General features: G+C 61.7%; 3 protein-coding genes and 1 long non-coding RNA gene across 9 annotated transcripts in view; 1 reads left to right on the top strand and 3 right to left on the bottom strand.

Annotated features, from left to right (window-relative positions):
* Positions 1-343: 343 nt before the first annotated feature.
* RNPEPL1 (arginyl aminopeptidase like 1) lies at positions 344-9,254 on the bottom strand. The gene is made up of 11 exons (XM_070787027.1): positions 8,614-9,254; positions 5,742-5,882; positions 5,160-5,311; positions 4,645-4,761; positions 4,269-4,504; positions 3,947-4,060; positions 3,470-3,582; positions 3,107-3,215; positions 1,832-2,062; positions 1,616-1,758; positions 344-1,214 (listed from the first exon to the last, which is right to left on the bottom strand). Exons 1-11 carry the CDS (start codon positions 9,154-9,156, stop codon positions 954-956), a joined length of 2,160 nt encoding a protein of 719 aa, XP_070643128.1. The 5' UTR covers positions 9,157-9,254; the 3' UTR covers positions 344-953.
* Positions 9,255-11,536: 2,282 nt separating this feature from the next.
* DUSP28 (dual specificity phosphatase 28) lies at positions 11,537-14,790 on the bottom strand. The gene is made up of 2 exons (XM_019958025.2): positions 14,277-14,790; positions 11,537-14,023 (listed from the first exon to the last, which is right to left on the bottom strand). Exons 1-2 carry the CDS (start codon positions 14,667-14,669, stop codon positions 13,895-13,897), a joined length of 522 nt encoding a protein of 173 aa, XP_019813584.2. The 5' UTR covers positions 14,670-14,790; the 3' UTR covers positions 11,537-13,894.
* A 5,481-nt stretch (positions 14,791-20,271) lies between these two features.
* Positions 20,272-21,221, bottom strand: LOC139182318 (uncharacterized). Its single transcript, XR_011565982.1, has 2 exons — positions 20,860-21,221; positions 20,272-20,775 (listed from the first exon to the last, which is right to left on the bottom strand). It is a non-coding gene; the product is annotated as an uncharacterized lncRNA (long non-coding RNA).
* Positions 21,222-21,229: 8 nt separating this feature from the next.
* ANKMY1 (ankyrin repeat and MYND domain containing 1) overlaps positions 21,230-22,477 on the top strand; it is a 55,170-nt gene continuing 53,922 nt past the window's right edge. For 2 of the 6 annotated variants that reach the window (XM_070787025.1, XM_070787024.1), the window contains exons 1-2: positions 21,932-21,990; positions 22,367-22,469. Coding sequence is in view for 2 of the 6 variants with exons in the window: in XM_070787019.1 (XP_070643120.1) it covers positions 21,857-21,990 (134 nt within the window). In the remaining 4 variants the exon portion in view is untranslated. Of the gene's footprint in view, positions 21,349-21,839; positions 22,470-22,477 lie in introns of those variants that run through there. The other 4 variants (XM_070787023.1, XM_070787022.1, XM_070787019.1 and 1 more) reach the window with 3 other exon arrangements.

The raw sequence follows: 22,477 nt of genomic DNA, 5'->3' as shown, positions 1-22,477 counted from the left end.
TCGCCTCTCCCTTCACTCCAGTTTGGGAGAAAGGCCCACAGCGGGGCTGCTGACAAGTGCCCCTGGCTTTGGTGTTTGGGGATCCTGGGGGTGGCAGAGGGGCTGGAGACGTCGGGGGCAGCCGGTGGCTGGTGCTCGGACCCTGGTGGGCTGCAGGGCAGGATGTGGGGCCTCCTTGTGCAGAGCGGGACTGTCAGGAGGGGCCGGATGCAGGCGAGAGCCCCCGCCTCCGGCTGGAAGCCTGGGTCAGAGGACAGGGCTATGATCAGCTCCAGACCCCAAGCCACGGCTGCTGGGCAGCTGTGCAGGACAAGAGCCGGGACGGACAGGCCGGGAGGCAGTCTGCAGAGTGGAGGTTTAATGGGACAATGGCGGTGACCCCGAGCGGAGGTCCCCCCGGGGGCCCAGCTTGAACCCCGGGGCTCCCGGGCCTCTCCCAGCAGGGGGCCCTATAAACAGCACCGGTGCCCGCCTCCCCGCGTGTTATTGCTGCCCTGGCCCCGGGCCTGGGACCCTGAGTTCCCTGAGGAGCTAAGGCTTTCCGGGGCCCCCTCCCCAGGGACATCCACCGTCTCTGCGGCGCCCTGTCCCCCACGGGGAGAGCGTGGGCATGTCTGCGTCCTCATCCCTCGGGCAGGGACCGAGGGAGGCTGCCGGCCCCAGGGGCGGGGGGTGGGGTTCCAGGGCTCCGTGGAGGCAGGCGTGCGGGGCGGGCGTGGCAGCCCAGGCCCTCCCGGCAGGCAGGCAGAAGGCACAGTGTGGCGGTCGCCGTCGACCCAGGGCAGCGCCTGGCAGTCAGTGTTGAGACAGGAGGGCCCGCAGTGCAAGAGCGCTTGGGGTGGGGTGGGGGGATGGGTCCACAGGCCTCGGTCGGCCCTGGAGAGGCCCCGGCAGAGCCCCCCAGCCAGGCCTGGGGCCCAGAAGGCACAATCGTGGTGTCTGGGAGGCGAGCGCTAGGCAGACACGTTGACGTCCCTGAGAGAGATGGCGCTGCTCGGGGCCTCATCCCCGAGCAGCAGGCCCGGCTCCGAGTCCGCCGCGGCCCCGCCTGGCTCCGCGCCGGGGCCCAGGCCCTGCGACAGGATCTGCTGGATGGTCCGCCGCAGGTTGGGGTGCAGCCGGCCCTGCGTCTGGTAGAAGACCTCCAGGGCGAAGGACTTGAGGGCGCCGGTGCACAGGTCCTCGTACAGCGGGATGGTGTACATGCGCGACATCTGTGGGTGGCCGCCGGTCACGGGGCGCCCTTCCCTCCCCTCCCCCGGCCCCCACGTCCTCTCCTCCCCTCCCCAGGAGACTTGGTCTGCAGGGGCCCTGCCAGGGCACAGGCCTGGGGATCCAGTGACCCTTAGGCCTTAAGGAGCTCAGACGGCCCCAGAGTGCACGCCCTGCGGTGAGACCCCAAGACTCTGCTCCCGGCTTGACCACTGGCCTTGGGCGCAACCTCCCTGAGGTCTGCTGGGGTCTAGGCCCCACCCCATTCTCTGGGCCACCCAGCCTGAGTGGCCGGGTCAGCGGAGGGCAGGGGTTGCCCAGCCTGAGTGGCCGGGTGGGGAGAGGGCAGGGGTCGCCAGCCTGGGTGGCCGGGTGGGGGGAGGGCAGGCCTGCGTGGCCACACCTGGCTCTCCAGGAAGCGCCGGACCCTGTGAAGGTCGGGGTAGTAGTCATTGCGGACCACGATCTGCAGCCAGCGGATGCGGATCTCGGCGTTCATGGAGTCCAGCAGTGACGAGTAGCACTTGGACAGGCTCATCACCACGTCTGTTGGGGCCACAGCAGGTCAGGGCCGGTGACCACCGCCCCCTCCTCCCACCCCGGCGGCTGTGGCACTCACCCTGGGGCAGCGGGGACCCGTCCAGCAGCCGGTCCAGGAAGAGCGCCGTCTGGAAGGTCCTCCACTTGGAAATGTCGATGGCGCTGGCGGAGGCGGCCGCCTGCTCCAGGGGCTCGGCGGTCCACAGCTGGAAGAGGGCCTCCACGGGCCGCGTCAGGCTGGATCCCTGAGACAGGTCCGGCTCGGCCAGCGGGGGGCCCGTGGCATTCAGCCAGCGCTCGAACTCCAGCCCTGCAGGACAGACGCCCTCCTGGGTTCCCGAGCAGGCATGCCCGGGAGACTGCAGACCCCGAGGGTGTGCCTGAGGGAGACCCTGCCAGGGTCTGGGAGCCCCAAGGGCGGGGGCGGCCTAGGGAGGCGGGAGTCGGCTGCAGACCGTGCAGGCCATGGCGGCTTCCGGGAAGGGGGCACAGAGCACCGGAGCCAGTGGCCAGGGACCCCCTGCCCGCCCGTGCCTCCCGGGCAGAAACAGTGAGATGCCGTGAGCCCACAGGCGGAGGCGTGGGGTGGGGAGCACCGCCCTGGGAGAAGGCTATTCCTGCTTTGGAGCCCTGGAGCCTGGGCAGCTGTAGGGGCAAGTCCTGCCATCCCTGCCCCCCAGACCCTTGGAGCACTTCCCAAACCTTCCCCAACACAAGGTCCCCAGCCCACACCTCATTGCGCTACCATAAATGCTGACTCCCCTTGAGATGGCAGACCCTTCTCTGCTTCAGCCTAAGCCTTGGACTAGGGGCACCCTTGCGAACAAGCCGGCTGCCTTCAGCCTGCTCTGAGGCAAACTTCCCTCTGCTCCTGGATCCTGCCCCAGGCCCGCTGCACAGTTTCCAAGGCTCTTTCTGGAACTGCCTACTCAGCTCTGCATGTATGGGTGCTCAATCGCTCAGTTGTGTCTGACCCTGTGCAACCGCATGGACTGTAGCCCGCCAGGCTCCTCTATCCGTGGAGTTCTCCAGGCAAGAACACTGGAGTGGGGTGCAGGGCCCTCCTCCAGGGGATCTTCTCGACCCGGAGTCTCCTGTGTCTTCCACGTTGCAGGCATTCTTTACCCACTGAGACACCTAGCCTAATTGCCACCTCCTCCAGGAATTCCCCGGGGCCGCTCCGGGCCAGGAATCGCGCTCTCCTCTCTCTTCCTTCCACATGGTACAGCCTGAGTTCCACGCCAATGAGTGACGGCAGCTGCCGGCCAGACAGAGCCCCCAGGCCCCATCCCACCCCCGCACCCGACAGGCTGAGGGTGGGCCGGTGAGGACACACGGCCGGTGGGGGCCTCACCTGCCCGGCAGTCCACGCTCTGCTCCTTCAGCTCTGGGAAGAAGGCCAGGAAGGAGTCCAGTAGGTCCTGGGCCACCACGCTGGTGAATTTGTACTTCTCCACGTAGGCCTGCGGGCGGAGTGGACTCAGCAGGCCCGGGTGCGCCACTGTCCCCCTCCCCCCTAGCCAGGCACACACCGCGGGAAAGGGCCCAGCACACAGGGGTCTGAGCAGCAGTGGGCAGGGCCAGGGCGGGCGCAGGGGCGCCCACGGCTGCCACAGGGGCCTGCCAGGCAGCCGAGGCTGGGAGGTGGGAGAGCCAGGAGCCCGGTGACAACCCCGCTCATGGCCCCCACCCCGACCCCCGGGAGCGGACTACTCACTCGGAGGAAGTCGTCAAAGCGCTGGGGGTCCCCGCAGAGCTGGGACAGGTAGTACACGAAGCAGTAGCCCTTCTCGTAGGTGAACAGGTTCATCAGGTGGCTGGGGTTCACGCCTGCAAGGGAAACTGCGGCTCTGGGAGGCGCTCTAAGCTGTCCAGGCCCCCAGGGGTGGGGGCGGGATGGCAGTGGGGCGCTGCAGGGCAGGGGGCACCGAGGGCCCCGCCGCTCACATCCAGATGCCCCGAGAGTGTGTGCGTGGGGGGCCTGCCCTGTTCGGGGGCCCTCGGTGGAGACCTCAGGTTACACACTGGGGAGATGGGTGCTCAGTGCCCGTGAGAGGCGGCGCAGGCTGCGGAGGGAAGCCTCCCTGGCCCGGCCTCTGCAGAGAAGCCTCGTGGGGATGCAGGCCCCCCCTGGGCTGGGCGGGGGGCCTGACGTCTGCAGGTGACGTGCGCAGGGCAGGGCAGGAACAGGTACCTGGCTCCAGCTTGACCTGCAGCTTGCTGACTGGGCTGTCCTCTCCGAGGAGCTTCATCTGCCTGTGCAGGGCGTCCAGGCGGAAGGCTGTCTCCAGACAGGTAAAGGCCGCACCTGGACAGGCGGGAGCGAGGCCGCTGCCCTGGCTGCTCCCCGCCCTGGGCCCCACCGAGCTGCCCCCGCGGGACACACACACACACACACACACACACACACACACACACGGAGCAGGGACCGCAGCCTGGGCCCAGCTCCGTGCATGGTGCCCGCCCCCACCGGCCCTCCCTGGTGCGGGCACCGCGCGCCGCCCCGCCTGGCGCACCGTGGGTCTCGGTGGTGATGCGCCGCTGCGCGTAGGTGGCCAGGCCCTCGCTCAGCCACATCTCCTCCCAAGTGGCGTTGGTGACGGCGTTCCCAAACCAGCTGTGGGCCACCTCGTGGATGACGTCGATGACCAGGAACTCGTCGCTCTCCAGGATAGAGGAGATGATGAAGGTGAGGCAGGGGTTCTCCATGGCCACGATGGGGAAGGACGGGGGCAGGAAGACGATGTCATACCTGTGGGGTGCCGGGGTGGGGGGCCGCGGGTGAGCCTTGCCTCCTGCCGCTTCTCGGCGGGCTCGGGGAGGGGGGAGGGGTGGGGGGTGGTGCACGTGCCCTCTGATCCCTCTCACAGCCGGGCTGGCTAGCAGACGTACCTGCCCCACAAGTAGGGCCCGTAGAGCCGCTCGGCCGCGCTCAGCCACTGTTCCACGGCGCCCGACAGCTTGCTGGTGGCCGTGGGCAGGAGACACGGCTCAGCCCACACGCGGCTCCTGCAATGGGGGAGACGGTGGGCGGGGCCCCCCAGCCCCAGCCCACGGCCCCACCGGGCCTTCGCTCTGCTTCTGGGCGTGAAGGCCGTCCGCCTACGCCCAGCCCCGCCCACGGCCCGCCCCGCAGGCCCTTGGCTCCATGGGCCGCGCCCATCCACACGCCCTCTCACAGCGCAGCAGGTTTGCCTGCAGAGGCACTGCCCAGAAGGAGCAGCACAGGGCGCCGGGGTGCGAGCAGCCGGGGGAGGATGGCCCCTGGGCAGTGACAGTTAGGCAGGGGCAGGGCTGGCCCCACCACGCGGGGCCAGACAGGGTGGCCTCGGAGGCAGGCCGCACACCGGGCCCTGGCAGCGTCTCCTGAGCCTGAACCCCGGGCAGCAAGCAAGAGGCAGGCCTACCTGGGCCCGATGTCTGCGGGCTGGAGGTCCCCGGCCACGAGGGCCACGAGGTAGGCGGGCACGGGGTGCTCCATGTGGAAGCGGTAGACACCCTCCTCCTCCACGTAGGTGCTCTGCGTGGCGCTCATCAGGACCTGCACCCCCGATGGGGCCTGCATCCCAGGAGGCCCCGCCCATCAGGACAGCGTGTGGGAAGCCCCACGCCCCCGTCAGGACCACCCCGTGTCCCCGGTGGGGACCCCACAGCCCAGTCGGCAAGCCCCATATCCCTGCGAGAAGCCCCACCACCTGGGTCAGGCAGCCACACCGCTAGGGACCCTCCCGTCTCTGTCAGGGACCCCCTACGCCGTTCCGGGAGCCCCCAGCTCCTGGCTTGTACACCTCTCATCCCAGTTGGGAGTGGAGGTGGGGCTGGGGGGCTGCCAGGAGCCTTGCGACCCGGCCGCTCTGCCTGCCCCGTCCCTGTATCGGCGTCCCGGGGCTCAGGCCAGGTCTAGGACCCCGACGCGGGCAGGGTGCGCGCCTTCTCAGATGGCCGTCTAGGTGGCAGCTGGGGGGCAGGGCGTGCTGCTGGGCGCTGACCTTGACCACAGCCGAGTAGGTGCACTTGACCGCGGGCGTGTCGAAGCATGGGAAGAAGGAGCGGTTGCAGACGGAGTGGCCCTGGGTGAACACGAAGGGCTTGGCGCTGCCGTAGGTCAGCTCTGGGTCCAGCCACCAGATCTGCAGCAGGTGGTGGGCAAGGGGTCAGCTCCGGCCAGGGAGCCCTCCCTGGGACAGCAGGCCGAGCCCTCCTGGAGACCAGAGCCACAGGCCGACGGCCCTGCCCCGCCAGGGAGCCGTCCCTCAGGCATTCCAGCCCACCACGGCCCCCAGCCTGCCCAGGCCAGCTCAGCACTCCCGTTCTTAACACCACCAAGCATCCTGATGTCTCCAGGAAGGGTGGATGGAGGCCGGGGCCTCCCCAACCCAACTGCAGCCACTTTGTGGGGTCCCGAATCTGTCCCCCACATCCCCTCTGCTGGGACAATGTGGTCACTGAGGCCAACTGGACGGGTCTTCAGTGACCAAGCGCACACAGGTTCCCCCAGGGCCGTGATGGAGGGCCCCCAGCCCCCTGCAAGCGACAAGCCCCAGGATGGCAGCCACAGCTGCTTGCCGCTCGGGACCCCAGACCCAGGACCGCCACTGGGGGCTGTCCGTGCTCAGACCCCAGGGGTGGGGGACCCCAGATCCTAGCGGATGTCCGGGCCTGCAGGGCTGCCTATCCGGTTCCTGCAGACCAGCCAGGCCCCTGTCAGCCTTCATGGACTTCTACAAGACTTCTTTTTGGCTTCTATGTCTCTGTTCTCTGCCCATGCAGAGCCTGCGACAGTATCTTCCTTTTCTGCTGACCCCTAGGGCTGCCCCAGTGTTCGGAAGGCCTGTCTGGGGAGACTGTTCAAAAATGCAAACTCCTGGATCTGACCACAGAGTGCTGGGACCTAGGAACCTGCATTTCACCCCCTACCTCCACCCCCAGGTCCTGGGACAAGTGGCCCCTGGCTCACGCTGGGGACAGGTCCCCGCGGTCAGGCTGCTGGGGACAGGGTCAGGCCAGCAGGCTAGCCTGCTGTGGGCCCTGGTTCCACCACTCTCCGACCACTCTGCTGGTCTTAGACGGACCAAACACATGGACTCCAAGGTCAGGGAGAACCATAGCCTCTGTTTTCACGGCTGTGATGGGAGCCATGCCCGCCAGCTGTCAGAGCCCCAGAAGGCCCCTGGCAGGCATCAGGGGCCAGGCGGGCAGGGCAGGGGCCAGGCTGGCAGACAGCAGGGGCCAGGTGGGCAGGGCAGGGTCCTGGTGAGCAGGGCAAGGGCCAGGCAGGCAGGGCAGAAGCCAGACAGGCAGGGCAAGGGCCAGGCCGGCAGACAACAGGGGCCAGGCAAGCAGGGCAGGGGCCAGGCTGACAGGCAGCATGGGCCAGGAGGGCAGGGCAGGGGCCAGGCTGATAGGCAACAGGGGCCAGGCGGGCAAGGCAGGGGCCAGGAGGGCAGACAGCAGGGGCCAGGCAGGCAGGGCAGGGCCAGGCTGACAGGCAGCAGTGGCCAGGTGGGCAGGGCAGGGGCCTGGTGGGCAGGGCAGGGGCCAGGCCGACAAGGCAGGGGGCAGGCGGGCAGGGCAGGGCCCAGGCTGGCAGACAGCAGGGTCCTGGTGGGCAGGGCAAGGGCCTGGTGGGCAGGGCAGGAGCCAGGCCGACAGGGCAGGGGGCAGGCGGGCAGGGCAGGGCCCAGGCTGGCAGACAGCAGGGTCCTGGTGGGCAGGGCAAGGGCCAAGCAGGCAGGTCAGAAGCCAGACCAGCAGGGCAAGGGCCAGGCTGGCAGACAGCAGGGGCCAGGCAGGCAGGGCAGGGGCCAGGCTGGCAGACAGCAGGAGCCTGGTGGGCAAGGCAAGGGCCAGGCAGGCAGGGCAGAAGCCAGACCGGCAGGGCAAGGGCCAGGCTGGCAGACAGCAGGGGCCAGGCCGACAGGCAGCAGGGGCCAGGCGAGCAGGGCAAGGCCAGGCTGGCACATCTGCAGAAGCTCACAAAGGGGTGAGGTGGCAGCTGGGGGCTCCTGGGAGGCCTGCAGGAAGCCCGCAGGTGTGTGTCTGGCCTAGGCTCTTCCAGATTTCTCCTTGATGGCTCCTGGCCTGATGCCTTTTCGTCACCCTGTCTATTCACATGCCACAGCAGTGACGGATGGCACCTCCTGGGGCCTCACAGAGCTCCTTGAATGTCGTGTTTTTGGGGGGTTACTGTCACAAATGTGCGGTCCACACAGGGACCCAGGAACCCCCATGCTCGGTCCTGAAAGCACCCCTGCGGTGGAAGGGTGCTGTCTGGGCTGCCCAGCCTTCCCGTCGAGCCCCTGGGCGGATGGCGCACCATGTCCAAATTCCCGCAGAGCCTGTGCATGTCTGCGTTGGGGACACGGGCCAACCTGCCGGAGCACCCACCAGTCCCCTGCGGCCTGAAGCATGAGAGCCGATTCAGGCCCCTCGGTCTCCCACTCTGGCAAGTCTGTCCCTCTTGCCACCCCCAGGGAACAGTCCTCTGAAGACCGGGTCACACGGAGGCCCTTGGTCGCAGTGCCAGGCTCCGGCAGATGCATAGCTTGGCATGTGCTCACCAGAAGCTGCCCCTGTCTCCAGGCAGGGACCCGTCCCTGAACAGCTGAAGGGAGAGGCTTCCCTGGTGGTACACAGTCCCCTGTCCCCGGGACCAGAACCTGGGGGCTCACTCGGTCCGGGGCTCCTAAGGGCTCCCCTGGCACCAGCTGGGAAGCCCCGCCGGCGCCTGGACAGGACTCAGGGGACGGCTCGGGGAGAGCCGGGCTGGCCCCCCTCTGCAGGTGTCGCGGGCGCAGCGCCCCCAAGAACGCCCCCCTAGGCCGGCAGCACGGGGAGAGGCCGCCCGGAAGCAGGACTCACGGCGGGGGCGTCGGTCGAGGTGTAGCGCAGGATGACCTGGAAGGGCTGGTGCGCCTGCAGCTCAGGGGGCAGCGTGACGGTGAGCGAGGAGCCATAGTCGGTGAACGGGTCCACCCTGAAGGCCAGCGGGCAGCAGGCGGGCTCCGCGCCGGGCGCCTCGCAGAAGGCGGGCAGCGGCGGCGGCGGTGCGGGTCCCGGCCCGGGGGCAGCGAAGGCGAAGGCGCAGGGCGGCTCGGCGGCGGCGGCGGCGGCGGCGGCGGCGGGGGCGCGGCGGAAGGCGGCCGAGTGCAGGCGCAGGGCCGGGTGCGCGTCGAGCACGAGCGCGCGGGGCGCGGGCCGCCGCGCGCACAGCTCGAGCACCAGGCAGCCGGCCAGCTCGCGCGCCTCGGGCCGCAGCTCCAGGCCCAGCTGCAGGTGGCGGAGGCGGAAGAGCTGCGCGCTGGAGGCCGAGGCCACGTCCAGGGCGGGCGGCGGCTCGGGCGGCGGGCGGGCGGGCGCGGCCTCGGCGCCGGGCGCCTTGCGGCAGCAGCACTGCGCCGCCATGGCCGCCGCGCTAGGTGAAATCCATGGGCGGCGGCCGCCCGGGGCCGCGGGGAGCGGGCGAGGGGCGCCGGGCGCCGGGCGGCGGGGCGCGGGCACAACAGGAAGTCGCGCCGGGAGCCGCCCGGCCCGGCCCCGCGCCGTGCGCCGCCCCGCTCCGGCTCCGCTCGGCCGCCGCCGCCGGGGGCGCTGTGCGCGGGGAGACCGGGCCGCGGGGGACGCGGGGCCGGGTGCTCCGTGCGCGAGGGGCCGGGGCGTCCGCGGCTCAGTGAGTGGGGAGACCCGAGGAGCCGAGGGGCTGAGAGCGCGGCTGGGGGCCGTGAGCCCGGGCGCAGTGCGTGGGCCCGGGGCCGCTGTGCGCTGGGCTGCGACCGTGAACCAGGTGCGATGCATGGGGCCGGAGCAGCCGCAGTGTGCAGGTGGCCGAGGCACGGGGCTGGAGGAAGGAGAAGGCGCGGGGACCCGGGCGCGCTGGAGGTTCCTTGGTCACCCACTGATGGGACACTTGTGTCAGGGAAGTGTTACTCGTCCGTTCCAGAGCCTCAGGCCCGGAGAAAAATGCAATGATTCCCATCACCCTGGCCTGCTCCCCTGTGAGACCAGTGGTCTGTGCTTTGAGCCATGTGGGGCATGCTGGTGGCTCTGGAACCTTGAGACTGTACCCTCAGATGTGTGAGGCTTCTTAAATTGAAATTAAATAGAATTAGAAGTTCAGGCCCTCAGTTGCACTGGCCCCATTTCAGGGTCTCCATGTGTGTTTGGAGGGGCGTGTCAGGCTAGTGGGGCTTCCTCTGTGGCTCAGTGGTAAAGAATCTGCCCCCCAATACAGGAGATGCAGGTTTGATCCCTGGGTTGGAAAGATCCCCGGGAGAAGGAAATGACAACCTACTCCAGGGTTCTGGTCCTGGAGAATCCCATAGACAGAGGAGCCAGGTAGACGACAGTGTGGGGTTGCAGAGTCAGACACGACTGAGCAAGCGTGCATGCATCAGGCTAGTAGCACCATACTGGACAGAGCAGGTATTTCATCATCACAGAAAGTCCTGCTGAACTCTGCTCCCTTCAGGGCTGTCCGGGCCCTGGAGGATGACTGTTTAGGAGGTGACTGCTGGGCAGTCACAAGATCTGGCCAGCCTGTCATTCCACTCTCGCCCAGGCCTGTCCATAGCCTTGGGCCCGAGGTAGGTGGCTGGAGATCAGCGAGGATGCTCAGAGACCAGCATTGGGTGGGTCTCAAAGCCATGAACGAGAGGGACTGCCAAGGTGTTCTCCTATCATCGTGGGAGAATTCAGGTCCTCAGGGAGCCGGGCTGTTTTGGCCTGGAGGCCCACCCACCTCTTTCCCTGCTCCGTGTCTGTGCGGCACAGCTAGGGCCTGACTTGCGCTGCACTCGCCCTCGATGGCGTCCCTGGAGGGTGTTTAATCCTTCTGGACTCAGTATCTCCATTTGTCATGCGTGTGATCCCTGGGGGCTGGGGGGGCAGGGTGGAACAGCCAAGCTGAGGACCCGTGTTCATGGAGTCGGCACCCGCACCGAGGCACCTCTTCAGCTTGCCCCATGTGTCACTTTAGCCTCGGGGACACAAACTCACCAGCCACTTAGAGGAAGGGGTTCAGCCCTGCATCCGAGACTCAAGACGGGGGATACCTGGGTCTGATCAGTCCTCACTGCCTTCAGGGGCCTAGCACCTGCCCGGAGGCCGAGGGCAGAGAGTTTCAGACGGCACTTCCGGCGTGACCAGCCTTTCGGAGCCATCCTTTCCCCTCTCCCGGCCAGTGGGGCTGGGGCTGGAAGACCATCAGGGACTGCGTGTGGGCACCCACACCGGCCTGCCCTAAGCACCTGCAGGCAGGTCTGCCAGCCCCCTGCACAGGCTAAGTTAACCTCAGGGGGCTTCTTGCCCTCCTGGTGCCCTGGACTTTGGGAGCAGGGGTTGAGTCTCATCTCTTCTCTCCTGGAGGGCCCTGGGCACCTCCCAGTGGCCTGTCCTGTACACAGGACAGTGGGGTAGGTGCAGGCATGTAGGTCTGGAGGAACTGTTACCACTCCTCCCGGGGCTGTGCCTTCCACCCCAGATTTTTATAAGGAACCAACACAAGTCAGTCTGGAGGAACAAACAGATGTGTTTTGCAGCACTAAAGGCAGTCCACCAAGGCATCTGCGCACTGTGAAGGACACAGTGGTCGTCTCCGCTCTCCACCTCGTCCCTGTCCCGCGGAGGACGGTGCCTTCCGTGTCGGGGTCGGGGGCGCTGCTTTGCTGACAGAGTTCCAGGGTGGGTGCAATGTACCCTCCTCCCCCAGTCCACCTGCGGGAGAGGAGCCGGAAGTTGGGACTGCCAGAGGCTGGGGTTTCTCCCATAGGAATTTTCATACACCAGCTTTTAATTTTTTTTAATTATTTTATTTTTTTGCTGTGGTGGGCCTTTGTTGCTGCAAACTCGTGCTGGCGCGGGCTACTGTTCCTTGCGGTGTGCGGGCTTCTCACTGCGGTGGCTTCTCTTGTGGAGAAGAGGCTGTAAAGCACAGGCCTCCACAGTTCTATGGCGCAGGGCTGCCCCGTGGGATGTGGGATCTCCCTGGACCAGTGCCCCTTGCATTGAAAGGTGGAGTCTTAACCACTGGACCACCAGGGAAGCCCCATACACCAGCCTGCGGACGGTCCAACCCTTACTGGCTTGGCGGGTGGATGCGCCTTCACCCAGCCTTCTCCTGATGGGCACAGACTGGCTGCCCCTGTTCGAGTGTGCAGGCCCCGGGAGGGGAGCGGGTCCCGGGCCTCGTCTGTTAGCAGGCGGACACGGTGGTGGGTGGGCTTCCAGGAGGCCCGTGGGCTCGGGTGGGGGCTGTGCTGTCCCTGGGCCTCTGGTGCAGGCAGACTTGGACGGTTCCCCAGATGGAGCTGGGGGACCAAGGGCTGGCCCGGGCTCTGACGGCTGTGCACCTGTGTCACCAGGGCCGCGTCAGCAGGTGAGGGGGTGTGCCAGCAAGGGCACCACGAGCACACAGGGAGAAGACCTGGGCTTGGGTCCTGGCTCCTGACCTCCCAGCTGGGCAAACCACTCAGCATGCCTGAGGTCACAGATGGAGTCACTGTGGCCTCACCTGCCATGTGCAGATAATGGCAGGAGCTGTTCACAGGTAGATGGAAAGGCAACATGAGCTGTGAGGGGCCTGCGGGGAGTAGGCGGCAGCTGGCAAGCCCTCCATAAAGGTGGCAGAAGTCGGGTTATGACGAGGGCTGTGGCTCTTGGAGATGGGCGCTGCTGATGCATGGCGCTGTGCAGGGCTGGGTGCTGGCCTGCAGGGGGTGGGGTGTGCTCTGAGCCAGGGGCCATCATGCTGGCAAACCAGGAGCAGGAGCAGGAAGGCTGGGGAGGATGGGCCCCCCGTTCACAACCACCCCAGTGCCTCACTCATGGAGTACATGCTCCCCAGCTTTATCCTTTGGGCTCTGCTTGGTCAGAGGTCTTCATCTACAGGTGGGATGCTTCCATTTGGGACAGGACGCTGAGACCCCACTTAGCCAGTTGGGGATCCTCAAGGCACAAATCAGAGTTGCTCTGCTTGGTGACTGACACTTTTTTGGGGGGGCGGTGCTGTGCGGCTTGCAGGCTCCTAGTTCCCCAACCAGGACTGACCCCAGGCCTCAGCAGTGAAAATACCAAATCCTAACTACTTGACCTCAAGGAAACTTCCTGACCCTGACTCTGAAGAGGCGGCAGGGCTTTGCTTGCTGGGATTCATGCTGCTCAGGACTCCCGGGCTGTGCAGGGGATCACAGAGGGCACAGTGCAGGTAGGACGCTCGGCCCTTCAGGATGAAGGCTCCACACACCCACTAGGAGGACCAGGGCCTGAGGCCCTGGCTGCGGGTCAAGGGAAATGATAAACACCAGATTCGGTGTTTTATCCATTACTTTGTTACGTGTACACTCAGATGTGTTAACCAGGGACTACATTATCTGTAATTCATGTATTATCCGTTTTTTCCTTTACTCTCTCCCCTTTGTCTTTTCCTTTACTCTCTCCTCTTTATCTTATTTAAGGAGTGTTGAGGGTGATTAATTTTCTAGTATAGTCTTCAGGCTGTAGGATGCCCAGATGAGGTGCCTCTGAACCAGGGTAATCAACGCGCTCAGACACATGGGTGGTCAGTGTGGTCTGGGCCTGACCTTGGCTGAAACTGGGAGGTCAGTAAGGTAGGAAGTGGGTGTGGACACTGGGAGCCCAAGCTGAGCGGTCTGTCACAGAGCCTCGAACCCACACCCGTGAGTCACAGCAGCTACGAGTCTGTTTGGAAAGCCACTGTGGCCTGAGCTGGTGGCAGGCTCGAATGTGGAAGGAAGCCAGGGTCAAGGTGACAGGTCCTCGTGACTCCTGTGGTTTCCCCATCTCCTGACCTTGGCTCCCCGCCCTCCACCTCTCTGTAGTAAATGTTTTTCTGGCTAAGTTTTCTTGAGTGGTTTTGATGTTCCTGATCAAGCCCTGTCTAGTAAACCTGAGAACCAGGGGAGGAACAGTTCCCCAGTTCTCTGCGGACATACCCCTACGCTACCATCAAGCGGGGACAGAGGGCTTTGGGGAGCTACAGAAAATGAAAACTCCGTGGGACGTGAGGCAGGAGAGGATGGCCCAGCCTCCCGTCAGTGCATGAACTACGTCTTCCCACCCCGAGGATACAGGAGACCCCCCAGCGTCCTGCTTTGGAGTTGGTTGGTCGTCCTCCAGGGCTGACCGCTTAGGGCTCAGTCGGGCCCGAGGGCTCCTTGGGCAGGAGGGACCGCGACTGCAGGGCCTCCTCGTACTTCTGGAGCTGGAACCAGAACCCCGGGTTGGGCTCGGCCACTGGGCGGGCGCTCTTCACCGTCTGCGAAGAGAGGTTGCGGGTAGACCCTTGTGCAGCGCTTGTGGCGAGGTCCACGGGCGCGCCCCGCCCCACGGGCGCGCCCCGCCCCACGGGCGCGCCCCGCCCCACGGGCGCGCCCCGCCCCACGGGCGCGCCCCGCCCCACGGGCGCGCCCCGCCCCACGGGCGCGCCCCGCCCGGAAGTCTCTCCCCAGGCGGCGGAGCCCGCCGCTCCCGGAAGGTCCCGCCCCTCCCCACCGGAAGTCCCGCCCTACCCGGAAGGCCCGCTCCAGGCTGAGGCCCCGGTAACGCATCAGGTAGGCGGTGCAGACGGCGGCCGAGCGGCTGCGGCCGTTCTTGCAGTAGACGAGGCAGGCGCCGCCGGCGCTCACCGCTGCCTCCATGGCGGCGCAGGTGGGCTCCAGGTACGCCAGCAGGTCCTCCGCCGGGTCGTCGAACACGGGCACGCGCAGCTCGGCGACTCCGGGCGCGCCCGGGCCGGGCTGCTGGCGTGAGACGTTGACGCACAGGGTGACGCCCGCGCGCGCCAGCGGCTCCGGCGCGGCCGCGGCGCGCGCGCTCCCGAGGAAGAGCGAGGAGGCGACGCGCACGAAAGGCGGCGGGGGCGCCGCTACGTCCGCGCGCTGTCCGGCCTGTTCCGGGTCCATGGCCGGCTCCCGGGCGCCCGGCCCGGGTGTCTTACTTTGGGTCGTCAGGTGCGGCCGACGCCCCCGGCTCCCTCAGGCCGCCCCCCCCCCCTCCCGGGGCAGGCCCCGGGGCGGGTGTGAGGGGGAGGCCACGCCCACCATGCCCTGGCCGCCGCCTCACTGGCCAGGTCTGAGTGGGCGAGGCCTCCTCTGATTGGCTGACGATGGGGGTGTGGCCGTTACCGTGATCATCGGGAGAGTCTGATTGGCCGCAGAAGTGTGGGCGGGTTCAGGTTCCTGGGTGAATGGGCCCTCACCTGTGCCGGAGGCCAGACCCGGGCTGGTTGAGAGGCGCGAGGTCTGAGAGCCTCCCCCTAGCGGTCCTGGCGAGCCCTGAGGGTTCCAGCTGGGCCGGGCAGCGGGCGGCCAGCTTCTCAGGCTGTGGCTGACGCGCTGAGCCAGGGGCCCTGTCGCAGAGTCTCATCTGGGCACTGACCAGTCATTACTTCTCTTACAAGCGCATTTGCCAGGTGAGATGCCCCTTCAGTTCAGTCGCTCAGTCTTTGCGACCCCATGGACTGCAGCACGCTAGGCCTTCCTGTCCATCACCAACTCCGGGAGCCTAATCAAACTCCTGTCCATCGAGTCGGTGATACCATCCAACCACCTCATCCTCTGTCGTCCCCTTCTGCCTTCATCATCAGGGTCTTTTCAGACGAGTCAGTTCCTTACATCAGGTGGCCAAAATATTGGAGTTTGAGCTTCAGCATCTGTCCTTCCCCTTGGTACAGCTTTATGTTTATTCTTTTATGTTCTCTGCTTCCTAATAAATCGCCCTGTGTAATATCTGCATTTTATTTTATTGTAAAACATGGTCATATAAAATAAAGCTACTTACCCTTAGCATTTCCATTTTTCATAGACCAGTATTTCTGTGGTTTTTCTTATTTTGGGGGTTATTACTGTAGCTTTAAAGAATTACACAGTTGCCACTTAAGAAGACCTCTTCAATAGATTTTTCTGATGTCCAGTGTCTTTCGGGGGATCCGTTTCACTGAAAATGAACTGTCTTGCAGTTGTGTATGCGTCTAGTTATTGGTGTTTCGATTCTATTCTAATAATATTGAAACATTTCTGATTTTCAATCTGTTGGACCAGAAATTTTTCTCCAGTGTAGGGATCCCCAACCTCTGGCCCGTGGGCCAGCACCTCCTGTCATATCGGCGGCAGCATTAGGTTAGAAATACAGTGCACAAATGTAATGTGCTTGAATCATCCCAAACACCCCCGACCCCAGCCCACGGGAGACTGGTCCCTGGTGCCGAAGAGGTTGGGAACCACTGCTCTAGTACATCCCCACCCCACCCCAACCCCTGCCGCACACACACATGAACACACGCCACTCGTAAACTGAACCTCTGCAGTCTTTCTGGGTGACCTCCATTCTCTCCATTCCAGCCAAAGCTGCCAAGCTTGGTAACTGTCTACCTGGGGCTCTCCTTTGAGCTGAAGATGGAAATGTTGGTCTGTAACCATGTCTTCACGGGCTGTAGGTCCAGACATCACCTACTTCCCAGCATCCATGTGCTTTTCTGTGCCCTCAGCCCTTTTCTGAGGGATTCTGACTTTCCTGGATGGGATTCTCATTTCCCATTTCCCCAGAGTTCACAGGAGCCATCCAACTAGGTGGGAGTACCAATCCCCCAGCTTCAGAATCAGGCTTCTGCTGACACTCTGGTCAGTGACATCTATGCCCAGGATTGCTTCAGGACAGGGTTTGGGCTGTCATATGAACCAAAGAGGACTTCCCTGGTGGATCAGACAGTCAAAGAGCCTGCCTCCAATCGGGAGACCTGGGTTCGATCCCTGGGTTGGGAAGATCCCTTGGAGAAGGAAATGGCGACCCAGTCCAGTACTCTCATCTTGAAAATCCCATGGACAGAGGAGCCCGGTAGGCTACCATCCACGGGGTCACAAAGAGTCCGACACAACTGAGCGACTTCACTTTCACTTTCTTTCATGAACCAAAGATGGGAGAGGGGCTTGGAAACCTGTCCTCTCCTTATTACCACAAAGGGAAGCCAGCCTCGCTTGAAACCACGTGGAAGAAACCATCCTCAATGACACTCGGGCACCAAAGCAAACCAAACCTGAAGAGCCTCCGGCTTCTGGTCTCTGGTCTCCTGAGCTGGCCAGTCATCCTTTATTGTTGGATGTCTGAGGTGAGTTTTCTGTTCCAAGGCCTTTTAACTGATAACCTCACACTCCTTTCCCCACCTTGAGTTAGTTCATGGGTAACAACTCGTGCTGAGTATCTCGAGTCCATTCTCCCCCTTGATTGCTGTGTTTGTTTACAGGACACTCTCTTCTGGACTTGGCACCATCCTTCTGCAGGGAGCCTTCTATCCTTTCTCACTAGCCAGAATACACTTTTTAAAGCATTGAGTTTCTGAACGTTGGTCCTGACTCAGCAGGTCGGCAGGATCATTAGTGGGTTTAAAGGAAATCAGTCCTGAGTATTCACTGGAAAGACCGATGCTAAAGCTGAAACTCCAATACTTTGGCCACCTGACGCGACGAGCTGACTCATTGGAAAAGACCCTGATGCTGGGAAAGATTGAGGGCAGGAGGAGAAGGGGACGACAGAGGATGAGATGGTTGGATGGCATCACCGATTCAATGGACGTGAGTTTGAGTAAACTCCAGGAGTTGGGTATGGACAGGGAGGCCTGGCGTGCTGCCGTTCACGGAGTCACAAAGAGTTGGACACGATTGAGTGACTGAACTGAACTGATACTAGTATTTTAGGTCATACCCATATTTTATTTTTTAGTAAAATGGTTTAGCAAAGAACAGACTACATGAAAATATTAGGGTGCATGTATACAGCACAGTGAGTTTTTCCTCATAATTTTTTGAGTCATGCTATGAAATGGGGAATTGCAGTGGGCCCCAGGCAAAAAGTCTGGAAACCTTTCATTTAGAGCACACATTTTGATTGCACTGCTCTCCTGCTTAAAATATCTTGATGCTTCTGTCTGTAACCTAGCATTCAAGGCTGTTCCTGCTTTGTCCATCTATCTCCTTTCTCTCTGTTCCCCTTGTCACCTACATATTGGCCCTTGCCATCCACCTCTACAAGGATTAAATAATGAGCCGCTGCAGCTGCTGACCTTCAGCATCTCCTGAAAGGAGTTCAGGGTGGAGATCAGGAATGGAGGCACTCTGTGCTCTGGGGAAAATTGGCAGAACAGTTCTTCAGACATTTATGTTTTTAGGAGAAGAAATTTTATGAGCCCAATTCTTGTATCTTTTCATGTCTAAAAAGGCACTCAAATCCTTCATGGTGATGTCTGCTCCTTGTCACTAGCAGTAACCTGCAAAAAATTTATGCTGGATTGCAGGTACTCCGTCTTCACCAGAATCACCTCTATACTGACCTTCCCCCAGTGCCTCTCCAGAGCAGTTTCTCAGAGCTGTCTGAGGTGCTGTCTCCCAGGGTATCATCCTTATTTTGCCCCGCAATAAACTTAGCTGATGCTGAAGCTGAAACTCCAGTACTTTGGCCACCTCGTGCAAAGGACTGACTCATTGGAAAAGACTGATGCTGGGAAAGATTGAAGGCAGGAGGAGAAGGGGGCGACAGAATGAGACAGTTGGATGGCATCACAGACTCAATGGACATGAGTTTGAGCAAGCTCTGGGAGTTGGTGATGGACAGGGAGGCCTGGCGTGCTGCAGTCCATGGGGTCGCAGAGTTGGACACGACTGAGCAACTGAACTGTACTGAAAACTTACCTCAAGATTCTCGGGTTGGGCAATTTTTTCAGTCGAAACCAGCTGCCCACTAGGCCTTGGCCCAGTGGTTCGAACATGGTAGGAATGCACATTCTCAGGGTTTATCTAGTCTGGACCTGCTGAACCAGAAGCTCCAGGAGTGAGACACAGGAAGCTATGTGTTACCATGTAGTCCAGTGATTCTGATTTAAGATAAAAATCTAAGCATGATTTGGTCAGTGTAAAAAGTCATTTAGAGCTTTCCCCTGGGGGTCAGCAGAGGCTTTGCTCGTAGCGCACTCCGTTCCGGGCTGCACCTTCCAGTTTCCCTTCTTTTCTTCCTGTGAGCTTAAAGGCACTTGAGAAACAGTCTGCCGAACTGGAATTTTTTAAAAGACTTTTCCCCCATAAATCCTTTACAGTAGTCTCACATACATCTAATTTGATAGCAGTTTTTTAAAGTGACTTTTGTTGACTTTTCAAAGCCTTCACCTGAATTTTAATAGAAACGCCACTCTGCTTCCCCATCCACATGTCATCAGTCATACTTTACTAAATTTCATAACTATGATAGGCTCAGCCAGCACCTTCAGGTTTGCAAACACTATGACTGGTAGCATGAGCAACTAACACGCTGAAAACCAGTCTTCCTAAGGTCCGTTTGCTGAATGTTTATCAAGTTTACCAATTCACCAAAAACTTTTAAAACTATTATTCTTGAATATTGTCAATTACTATTAACATATTGTTCCTATGAATGTTTTCTTTTTGGATATACTCTTTAGCATCATTGTAGGATTTGTATCAATTTATGGAAATAAGGCTTTTTAATCTTTGTTTTTTAAAAATACCAGTGCATATATTCTTATGAACATAAGTAACATTTCAGCATTTTATATTGTGTTTTTTCCAGTTTATAGAAGCTTGCAGAACACCTTTTCTTTTGTGGCCACATTTTAGTATTTAGAATTGCTTTGTCAGTCTTCTGAAATTGTAAGGTTTGCTAAAACAAATACCGTTAGCTGTTGTTTATAGAGTCTTTCATGTGAGTTGCCTGGGGCCTCCCCAGTGGCTCAGTGGTGAAGAATCTGCCTGCAATGCAGGAGGTGCAGGAGATACTGGTTCCATCCCTGAGCAGGGAAGATCCCCTGGAGGAGGAAATGGCAACCCCCTCCAGTATTCTTGCTGGGGCAATCCTACGGACAGGGAGCCTGGCAGACTACAGATTGTGGGGTTGCCGAGTCGGAACCAACAGAGTACAGCACAGTATGTGAGTTTCCTAGAATCAGTGTAACAAAGAACTGATGCTTTTGAAGTGGTGTTGGAGAAGAGTCTTGAGAGTCCCTTGGACTGCAAGAAGATCAAACAAGTCCATCCTAAAGGAAATCAGTCCTGAATATTCATTGGAAGGACTGATGATGAAGCTGAAACTCCAATACTTTGGCCACCTGATGCAAAGAACTGACTCCTTGGAAAAGACCCTGATGCTGGGAAGGATTGAAGGTGGGAGGAGAAGGGGACTACAGAAGATGAGATGGTTGCATGGCATCACCGACTTGATAGACACGAGTTTGAGCAAGCTCCAGGAGCTGGTGAAGGACAGGGAAGGCTGGCGTGCTGCAGTCCACGGGGTTGCAAAGAGTCGGACACGACTGAGCACCTGATCTGAACTGAGCTGAGGGTAACAAAGTATCACAACCAACCAGTAGGCTTCAAACAACAGAAATGTATTTTTCTGTATTTTGTCTGCAAATCTCCCTGTCCTTCTAAGGACACCAGTTGTTTGGTCTTCACTCAATTACATCTGTAAAGACACTATTTTCCAAATAAGGTTCATTCTCAGGGGTTAGGACTTCATTTCAGTTTATTATTTGGGGTCGGGGTGGGGGGCCACTGCTCAACCCACCACAGGTGGTATGCTTTAACAGGAAGTTTTAGGTGACTTTTTCTTTCTCTTTTCAGAAACATTTTAAAGGTGGTTCCGTTTGTCTCTGCTCAGCTTCACAAGTAACAGCTGGAGCAGGGCAAAGAGGGGACGTGAGGGGAAGGATTAAGGGGTAGAGAAGGGCTCTAGGAGCCGAGGTGGTGCTGAGGGGCCGAGGGGCCGAGGGGAGAAGAGATGAATTGGGAGACAGACTGCAGGGTTGGGGGAGCGCCCCCGGAACCCTGGGGTCCGGGTACAGCCGCCTTCCGGCCACTGCAGCTCGCGGGGGGTGGCCGGGGCATCAGCTGTTGTCATCCGTTTTCGCTGTTCTAAGAAGGGGCGGTCTGCGCCTCCAGAGACCCCTCCTCTGTCCAGGAAGCCGCGGAAAGCCCTCGCGCTTTTCCCGGTTGCTTCTAGTCCAGTTCCCTGAAATGTGCTCGCTTCTGTTCTGAGAGCTCCTACTCATCCCCCGAAACCATACGTAGGCATCCTCTCCCCGTAAAGGCTCACCTGTGGCCCCGGCTGCCCCCGATCCTGTCCCCCTACCGGGCTGTGAGGTCGGCGCCTTCCATAAATACCAACAGAGCCACCAACCGGCTCTGGAGTCCGGGAGGCTTGACCCAGAGGCCGACCCACCGTGCCCCGCTTGACCTCGAGATGAGTGTCCTAGTGGGACGGCCGGCCTGGGCTCAGCAAGCCGGGGGTGAGGGTCTCGGCGGGGAGCCAGAGTGGGAGGCCGGGGCGGGGGTCTCTGTGAGGTCACAGAGGGGAGCCCTGCCCCGCCGGGACGCCAGGGGGTGTGGCCCTGGAGGGGCGGGGCGGGGCCGGGCGGGGGGATTGGCGGAACCTGGGCACGTGGGCGGTGGCCCGGTCTCCAGGGAAACCTGACTCTTCTGCACCCTGAGCGGTGCAGAGTGCAGGCTGGCAGGCGCGGCTGCGCTGCGTTGGCCACAGCCCTGCGCGGACCCTGTGCGGTCAGTGAGAGCTCTCTGAGCTTCGGTGCGGCCCTGTTAGGGGGATAAGCGGGGATATCCCCGAGCTCCGCGGAGGCGGCGGTGGGGAATCGGCGCGTGGGCCCCACGCCCCCTGGGCCCGGCCCGCCGTTCTCCCTGGGAGCGGCGGAGAGGAGGTTTGGGGCCCGACGTGCGTGAGAGCCTGTTTTTATATGCGGGCTTGCGTGGGGACCGCGTCCTCGCCGCCCCGTCTCCCGAGGCTCTCGGGGGGAGAAGGGGCCTACTGTTTGCCGCCCAAAACGTGGCCCTACTTTAAGGTCGCGGGAGGTGGCCCAGGCTGTCTTCCTTGGTTTCAGGGACACCCTCAGGCGTTGGAGGGGGTTTCTCTGTGTTGGGGGCGGGGGCGTTCCAACAGGATCCGGGCGTCCGCCGTTTTAGGAGGGGTCCTTGTTTCTCTGAGGCGCGCGGTGCTGTCGGCGGTCCGGGCGCCCGCCAGGAACCCCGAGGGAGACTGTGGTTCTCCGACTTTGCTTCCAGGTTCAAAGAGGAGAGACATGGAATATCGTTATTCCTTGGTCCCACATGACGAGGTCCCAAAGGTTGGGAATTCTGAAAACCAAGTGGAGGAGGGCGGCAGCGTGCCTGCGGCCGCCGGGACACTGGAGAGCTCCATGCTTGGCGCCAAAAGGTGTGGGAGCCCTCCCGCGAGGGCGTGGAATCGGGCTGGCCCCTCTCCTTGGCTTGTAGACGGCTGTCCTTTCTCTGAGTCTTCACTTCATCTTCTCTCCACGCATTTCCCTGCCTCCAGACTTCCCCTTTTATTGATATAAGGACCTCAGTCACACTGGGCTAGAGCCCATTCTCATGACCTCTAATTTGATTATTTACATAAATTGACTATTTGGAGACAGCGTCTGTGAAGATTCTGACTCCAAACACAGTCACACAGCCAGGCCCTGGGAGTTAGAACTCTGACATATGAATTTGGGGTGTGGGGTGCGTGGCTGCTGCTGCTGCTGCTGCTAAGTCGCGTCAGTCGTGTCCGACTCTGTGCGACCCCATAGACGGCAGCCCACCAGGCTCCCCCGTCCCTGGGATTCTCCAGGCAAGAACACTGGAGTGAGTTGCCATTTCGAGGAAGGAACACAATTCAACCCACAGCTACAGGTAAGAAA

The sequence above is a fragment of the Bos indicus genome, chromosome 3, assembly GCF_029378745.1.
Source record: "Bos indicus isolate NIAB-ARS_2022 breed Sahiwal x Tharparkar chromosome 3, NIAB-ARS_B.indTharparkar_mat_pri_1.0, whole genome shotgun sequence".
NCBI classification, from domain to species: domain Eukaryota; kingdom Metazoa; phylum Chordata; class Mammalia; order Artiodactyla; family Bovidae; genus Bos; species Bos indicus.
Note: the sequence above shows the minus strand (reverse complement) of the source record. Positions and strands in the feature narration are given on the sequence as shown.